The sequence below is a fragment of the Mytilus californianus genome, unplaced genomic scaffold, assembly GCF_021869535.1.
Source record: "Mytilus californianus isolate M0D057914Y unplaced genomic scaffold, xbMytCali1.0.p SCAF_7, whole genome shotgun sequence".
NCBI lineage: Eukaryota > Metazoa > Mollusca > Bivalvia > Mytilida > Mytilidae > Mytilus > Mytilus californianus.
In genome coordinates this window covers 83,900,575-83,909,139 of record NW_026262723.1, presented here as the reverse complement: position 1 = coordinate 83,909,139, position 8,565 = coordinate 83,900,575, and the positions used below count along the sequence as shown (strand labels likewise).

Genomic DNA, 8,565 nt, shown 5'->3' with positions numbered 1-8,565 from the left:
ATTATAGTCACAAAACTTTGCACTATTCAGTGACAGGGCATCGTGTTTAAAGTGGAACATGAAATTAAAAACAATGCTACTAGCGTCTTTTTATCCATTTAGGAGAAGCTCCTGTACGTAGAAGGAAGTCTATAGGAGAAGCAAATTGTGTCCTTTAGGAAATCCCCATTCACTAATCGTAATAAATATGTTATTAATAAAAAAAAAGTTTTTTATGAAACTTAGTTGGACTGGTTCTTTAACTTGTTTTTTTGTTTTTTTGTTTTTTTTGGTTAATGAATACTGATCATCCTCTTTCATTGATAAAATAATTATTTCATTTATATATTCAAGATTAAACCAGACACAGATTTGGTACCAATGGACACTGATGACACCGAAAAAATAACTCGATTACTTGACACGTCAAATCGTACTTTTAGCATAACTGATGCCGGTGGAAACAACATGGGGCTTATGCGTGTAGTGTCCTCTACAGTTAGCTCGTATGCTTCCCTGAATATGGTAAAACGTTAAAAACTTACTAAAATAAAACTTGTATTCATAATGGTTTAGTCAACTGTTCATTTCATGATGATGTAACATTATTTTAGTTCTGACTGAAAAGTTTTCAAACGATAAAGTTAACTATTATTTGAAATCCTTGGAATTCCAAATCTGTAATATATGGACCTGATATAAAAATTAAATTCTGACTTATGATAGACACAATACGTGTTAATCAAAACCTTGTCAATTATTTAAAACAAACCACAACAAACATCTCTAGGATATCGTATAAAGTGCCCCTTTCTATATATATTTCATTATATATCAAAGGAACATTCTTCTAACTTCTTTGTAATTTATGTATGAAGTGCAATGTTAACTAATTTTTCATGATAGCAGAAAAACGAATTTAAGATTCCTTGTTTGTGAGGTTATATTAAATATATAATGTAAACAGAATATTCTGTACAAGATTTGTTCAATGTGTGATTTGTTTTTGGTTTTAATCTCATTTATTTGGGGGATGGGTTCGGGTGGGGGATATGAATTTCGTATGTTGTCCATTTCAAATTTTATAAAATGAACCAGGATGCATGCAGTTTCTGAATTGTTTTCTTGTTAATAGCATAAATGCAGAACGATAAGATTTTTCTTTCATTTTTTTGCATCTCATCAGACATTGGAGTCCGCCTCTGAGATATCTAGTCCTGACGAAATTTTAGAATATGGAAACGAAAATATTTCTGATGTACAGAACGTTTTAACAGAGGTAAATAGTACATAGAAATGACGTGCACTTTTGAATGAATGCATATCATATGATTAACTACTGAAGACATCGGTGAAAAAAAAACAGTATAATTTTATTTTAACGCCTTCTTTGTTCATGTTTATTTAGTGCACACCCCTCATTGATTTATTGTTCATGACATTTCTTCACTCTAACAAAAAAGAACTACTGTCACGAATATAAATACTATTGTTCACATGAATTAAAATTTTCTTTTAGAATAACTATATACCCGTTATTAATAGGTTGTGTTATTAATGTCCGAAATAATTCATCTAGCTCGGCACTCAGGTTTCTCGAAAATTTAAAGTGTACAGTGGTAGTGAAACACTATAACTACAGTGGTAGTGATACACTATAACTACAGTGGTAGTGAAACACTATAACTACAGTGGTAGTGATACACTATAACTACAGTGGTAGTGAAACACTATAACTACAGAGGTAGTGAAACACTATAACTACAGTGGTAGTGAAACACTATAACTACAGTGGTAATGAAACACTATAACTACAGTGGTAGTGAAAAACAATAACTACAGTGGTAGTGATACACTATAACTACGTGTTAGTGAAACTTTATAACTACAGTGGTAGTGATACACTATTACTACAGTGGTAGTGAAACACTATAACTACAACACTATAACTACAGTGGTAATGAAACACTATAACTACAGTGGTAATGAAACACTATAACTACAGTGGTAGTGATACACTATAACTACAGTGGTAGTGAAACACTATAACTACAGTGGTAGTGATACACTATAACTACAGTTGTAGTGATACACTATAACTACAGTGGTAGTGAAACACTATAACTACAGTGGTAGTGAAACACTATAACTACAACACTATAACTACAGTGGTAGTGATACACTATAACTACAGTGGTAGTAAAACACTATAACTACAGTGGTAGTGATACACTATAACTACAGTGGTAGTGAAACACTATAACTACAGTGGTAGTGAAACACTATAACTACAGTGGTAGTGAAACACTATGACATTATTGTGCCAAAGTTTCTGCATGTGATGTGAAATTAATAAGAATAAGAAATTAAACGACCAGCAGTCGTTTCTAAATATTTGTCTAGATGACTATATTGTTTGCAAAATTTTGGAATCATCACTTTGCTTGACTCCGATTTGCTCGTTTCACTGTGTGTTCTCAATGAGGAGAATAATTAAAACAGAATCATCATTTTTAATATGCACAGTACAACGCAATGATATGTACTCTTTATCACTCCCTTAGACAAGATACTTGTATCTACGTTGTCCTGTCTTTTTTATGAAACAAAGCATGATCATTTTTTAGCTCACCTGACCCGAAGGTTCATCAATATCTTCTTCTAGAGAACTACTAAATGGAATGAAACCAAACATGACATGAATGTTCCTTATGAGTTGCTGACCAAGTGTTGTTTCTTTGAAGCTGATCCATCATCCAAGATGGCCGCCAGAGAGGGACTTAGTTTAACATAGGACCCTATGGGAAATACGTACAAATGTCTTCTTTTAGAGAACCACTAGATGGAATGAAATAAAACATGGCATGAATGTTCCTTATGAGGTGTTGACTAAGTGTTGGAACTTTGTAGGCGATCAATCATCCAAGATGGCCGCCAGCGGGGACTTAGTTTAACATGGGACCCTATGGGAAATACATACAAATATTTTCTTTTAGAGAACCACTGAATGGAATGAAACCAAACATGGCATGAATGTTTCTAATAAGGTGCTGGCCAAGTGTTGTTACTTTGTAGTCAATCAATCATCCAAGATGGCCGCCAGCGGGGACCTTAGTTAAACACAGGACCCTATGTGAAATACATACGAAAGTCTTCTTTTGAAGAACCACTGAATGGAATGAAACCAAACATGGCATGAAAGTTCCTAATGAGGTGCTGGCCAAGTGTTGTTACTTTGTAGCCATTCAATCATCCAAGATGGCTGCCAGCGGGGACCTTAGTTTAACACCGGACCCTATGGGAAATACATACAAAAGTCTTTTTTTGAAGAACCACTGAATGGAATGAAACCAAACATGGCATGAATGTTCCTTATGAGGTGCTGACCAAGTGTATTTATTTTGTTACAAATCCATCAACCAAGATGGCTGCCAACGGGGGACTTAGTTTAACAAAGGACCCTATGGGAAATATATACAAATGTCTTCTACTAGAAAACCGCTTAATGGATTGAAACCAAACATTGTATGAATGTTTATTTTGAGGTGCTGACCAAGTGTTGTTACTTTGTAGATGATTTGTCATTGTCCTTATAAAGTCATTTTCTACAATTTCAATGAATTTATTGGTAATTTCTGTAAACTTTACAAAAGTCTTCTGCTTTTGATTAAATTACGGGGCCAATATTAAACCAAATTTGGCCTCAATCATTATTAGGGTATCTGTTATGATTTTAATCTATATTTACATGATTTCAAAAACCAAAGAAGAATCAGGTGAGCGACACAGGCTCTTGGGAGCCTCTAGTTTCAATTTTTCTTTTAGTTTGGGGGATACTTGTGTAAAGGGTAGAAAAGTCGAATGTTTTAATACTATTACAAGAGGAAAGAGAATTAAATTGTATGTACTCTAACAGGTCTCTTGCATGTTTTAGTATCCTCATCTGATTCAGACCGCTAAATTGTTTTTTCACAATGTCATGTTGGTTAAGAATGTCAGTTGTAATTGTATTGTTATTACTTCAGATTAAGTCGACTTCTAGACGTCCTTTGATAAATGACTTTTTGTTAACAGTTAATATACTAACAACTTCAAACAAATAAACAATACAACTCTATAATCATATCAGCGATTTACAATTTTTTGTATGTTTCAGACAACTGATCACTTTGTCCAGGAAATCTTAAATCGAATCCCTGATGGAGTATCCAATGTTGAACTCCTACCTGCTGATATCATTTTAGCTGGGAAAAGTTTGGACAAATGTATACAGAAGACAGGTCTAGTGACAGCAGAAGCCTCGGTAAGAGCTTTTCTTTCGTCTTAATTATATTTTGGATAATAAAAATGTGTCTATGGTTAGCATGTGCAAATGGGTTTTCTTCTTCAGTAATTTTTAATACTTAAATTTCACGTTATAACTTTTATTAATATGAATAAGAAGAGGATCGGGGAATACGTCACCGAGACAGGAACCAAACAACACCAAAATCAAAATACATCTAGATGTTAACAGACGATCTTTAACAAAAGACAGGGATCTTCACTATCTGAAGCTCTAAATCGCCCCAGTCTAGAAAAGCTGTGAATTAACTAAATATAATTGAGAATGGGAATGGGGAATGTGTCAAAGAGACAACAACCCGACCAAAGAGCAGAAAACAGCCCACGGTCACCAATGGGTCTTCAACACAGCGAGAAAATCCCGCACCCGTAGGTGGGCTTCAGCTGGCCCCTAAACAAAAATGTGTACTAGTTCAGTGAAAATGGACGTCACACTCAACTCCGAAACATATAAATAAACTAAACTTAAAAATACATACACAAGACTATCAAAATCTGTCATCAACACAAACAAAAATGACAACACTACATTCAGATCTGACACTAGACAACCACCACAAATGTTCATGACTTCGGACAGACTTATGAAAATTGGGCGACGTTCAATAAGCTTTTGTCGTGACTCTGAGACATATGGATGTTACCGAGAATCTGAGACATATGGATGTTACCGAGAATCTGAGACATATGGATGTTGGTAGTGTTTTCTTTTGTCAGATTTTATGGACTTTCCCTTTTTGAATTTGCCTTGGAGTTCAGTTTTTTTTTTATACTCTTGTATATACAAATATACTAGCGACAATGTTCATACAACAAAAGTAAAATTATTGCTTCTATCGGCCAAAGTGAAAGTTTTGAAGGACTTTTAAATTATGAAAACATGTGTTTGAATTGGTTCTTTAATTAAATTTATCCAATTTGAATCATTACATCCACAGTATATCTTTATATTTGTGATAATATTTTAGTAATATCTGCAAAAACGCGCACATCGAGCAGAAGCAAATTGAACATCCTCATCAAGGAAAGGGAAATTACCAATAGGAAGGAAAGGGTTCGCGTTTATCAAAAATTTTGGTTTGACGATTATCAGATCAAGATCTAAACATGGATATTTTTAATTATTTTGTGTTTCATGTAGAGTTACGCTGAGTTGCAGTGCAGTTGCAGATGATATTGGCTCTATAATGGTTGTTTTGTTTTAAATTATAATCAAGTAATTGATAATGCGAATGTTAAAAATTAACGTCGTTCGGACCGAGTAAAGCGAATTAGACGTGCATTGCAATTCGTATTAAAATTTACGTTCGGACGTAAAACGTTTCGAATACGATTCGAAGTCGTTAATGCGAATCGAATTCGAATTACGTGTGAACGCACTATAAATGTTGTTTTGTTTTTAATCAAATCGTGTTATTTTGAGTGGGATCTGCATTTAGAGGAATACAATTAACCGTTAGACTCCATTTTAATACAAAACACTTTGATTTAACAAAGACTTATCAAATTTGAAATTTTCTGGTTGATTTCTTTTAACTTTATATAACTTGAAAACCGCAGTTTTATAGAATCTACTACTACAATTGTAACTTAAAAAGAACGGATTTTATTTTTAGTGACCGGAGCATATTGTGTTACCCAAAATCACGAAGTAGTTCCTTCTTTCTGCAAGTGGGGTGGGGGATTTCTTGTGTACTGATAAATCTAGTTAAACAGTTAAATGTGTCTTTTTACTCATATTAGATATGTATTTTATTTGCATGTTGTTTTTCTTATTATTAAAGAAATTAATTTAACCTAAAAAAAAATATTACAGAAGAACGTATTTTCGGCAAGTAAAGAGCTTTTGAGGAATGTAAGAAAACATACCAAAAAGAAACCTTTTCCTATGATGGAACTGGACGGTATATTGGAAGCCAATGCAGGTAAGACAAAATAACGGAGAAGATACCACGGGGGAATTTATTCTGAGTAAAATAGAAAACATGGTATCATTAAGAGAAATTTAAATTGAAAGTTGTTCTTTCAATTTTGAATAGGATAAAACCTGTAAAGTATCTGCCATTCGGAATCCGATACTTGCATTTTTCGTGTTATCATCTATATTTACAATTATCAGTTGTCATAAAAACGACGGGAGAAGGGCGGGTGGGAAAATCGAATCAACAAATACCTGATGAAAATATTTGCATTTTTTATCTTTTACAGAAGTAATTGGCATTATGTCGAAAAATCTTGATCTGTACCAAACAGCAGGCAGTGAAGACATTAATAATACGCTTACAAAAGAAACTGTGGAGAAGGAATTGCAGAGTTACTATGATTATCATCCCGAAAAATATGATGAGTTTATTAGAAAGTATAAGACGTTTGATAATATTGTTGAGAAGTTGTATGTAAAACGTATGAGGATTAGGAGACGCAAGAAAAGATTAGCTAGAATCGTAAGTTGTCATTTTAGCTTTCGACTAAAATAAACATATTTTTTTTACGAACGACATATGCATAAAACAATTAAAAGAATTAACAGAAAGGACACTAACTCGAATATTGTCAGTCACAAAATAAAACTAATTGTCTTCCGCTAAATATGAGTGTCAATATATCTGTTGAAGTCATTATAATCAAGTTTTTAGTAATAAAAATTACAAAAACCACTTATTGGACAACCAAAGAAACGATTAAAAACGTTCATGAATCATTAAAATCATAAACACAAAACGAAACATATACTGGAGTGATTTTTTTAACGATTCCTGTCTGTTCACAGGAAGATATTACTAAATAAACAAATGGAATTTATCTACCTTCGCTTCCTCTAAATAATTCAAACATTGTATCTCCCTTTTATTTCTCACTTGCTTAGACATGTGCGTGTTTGCAGATAAGGCTCGAATTTCAAAGCTGAAAAATCAATTAAAAAGAAGATTTTAACATAAGTTTTACTAGTTTTTGTCTAAATTGTAGCTTTTTTATTTATTCTACTGGCAGGAATTAGATATAAAAAAATCTGAAACATCGTAATTTGTTGTCTTAAGTAATATCTTAATATGTTGTTTATTAATTTCATTGTCAATAAGGCAATTGGGTATGATGTCAGATTATTTTATAGTTTCTATTAAATTCATTCATAACTTTTCGTGGCAATTTAGCATTGTGTCAATTGTTAAAGACTGTGTGTTGACCTCGGGCTTACTTTTTGTCGTTGGGCTGCTGAATCATTAGCGTACACTAAAGACAGCATCTTTAAATCATAAAAATGAAGTGGTTAGGAAATATTGAGATTTAAGAAATTGTCAATTCTATGGCTGAAAAATTTGCTTGACCAAAGTCTGCTAGAACTATGTTTTTATGCCCCACCTACGATAGTAGAGGGGCATTATGTTTTTCGGTCTGTGCGTCCTTTCGTCCGTCCGTCCGTCTGTCCCGCTTCAGGTTAAAGTTTTTGGTCAAGGTAGTTTTTGATGAAGTTGAAGTCCAATTAACTTGAAACTTAGTACACATGTTCCCTATGATATGATCTTTCTAATTTTAATGTCAAATTAGAGTTTTTACCCCAATTTCTCGGTCCACTGAACATAGAAAATGAGTGCGAGTGGGGCATTCGTGTACTATGGACACATTCTTGTTTATCCTTGGTTCCACCATTCCTCATTTAAACATAGTTGATAATATTTCACGTTATACAATTACTTTAAATATCTCACTCTAGATAATATACTATAATTTGGGATTTTAAATTTTTATCATAGGCCAAGAAAATTTTTAAGAACATTTTCGATGCACTGGATGAAGCTTTCAACATCACATCATCAACGGTAGCATTCGAAGAACCTGAAAAAGTCATCAGAAAAGAAAACCTCAATGTCAGTCTGGAAAAGAACCACCTTGAACACTTCAAGAACAAAACAGTAGTAAAAAGAGATGGATTTTCATTTGATTTCAATAATGAAACACTAGAAAATGTTACAGCTACTGATATTCAACTTAAGGTATGAAACACATTTATGCAGCACTATTTATTTCATCAACTGATACTGAAAAATTTCTAATTTGTCTCTCAAATCAGGATACAGCTACTGTTTTTTTTTTCTGGCTTTTTATAAATGGTAAATGAATACGTTTCAACACAAATCATGTAGATATTCATTGATTGTACTTGATACGTAGGTTAAAAATTCTTAATCTTAGCTCAACAATTGTATTTTAGGAAATAAATATTTAAAAAAAAGATTAACAACA

General features: G+C 33.0%; 1 protein-coding gene and 1 long non-coding RNA gene across 2 annotated transcripts; both read left to right on the top strand.

The window, feature by feature from the left end:
- The first annotated feature begins 339 nt into the window (after nt 1–339).
- On the top strand, nt 340–4,176 carry LOC127708135 (uncharacterized). Its single transcript, XR_007985172.1, has 3 exons — nt 340–504; nt 1,166–1,258; nt 4,136–4,176. It is a non-coding gene; the product is annotated as an uncharacterized LOC127708135 (long non-coding RNA).
- A 2,358-nt stretch (nt 4,177–6,534) lies between these two features.
- On the top strand, nt 6,535–8,548 carry LOC127709542 (uncharacterized). Its single transcript, XM_052215146.1, has 3 exons — nt 6,535–6,767; nt 8,076–8,315; nt 8,534–8,548. The coding sequence occupies exons 1-3, from the start codon at nt 6,546–6,548 to the stop codon at nt 8,546–8,548; spliced, it is 477 nt and encodes a 158-aa protein (XP_052071106.1). The 5' UTR covers nt 6,535–6,545.
- The last annotated feature ends 17 nt before the right edge of the window (nt 8,549–8,565 follow it).

Coding starts and splice junctions, on each gene's coding strand:
- LOC127709542 (XM_052215146.1), top strand. CDS start 6,546: ATGTCGAAAAATCTTGATCTGTACCAAACAGCAGGCAGTGAAGACATT. Junction 6,768..8,075: donor AGAAAAGATTAGCTAGAATC/GTAAGTTGTCAT, acceptor TTTTTATCATAG/GCCAAGAAAATTTTTAAGAA.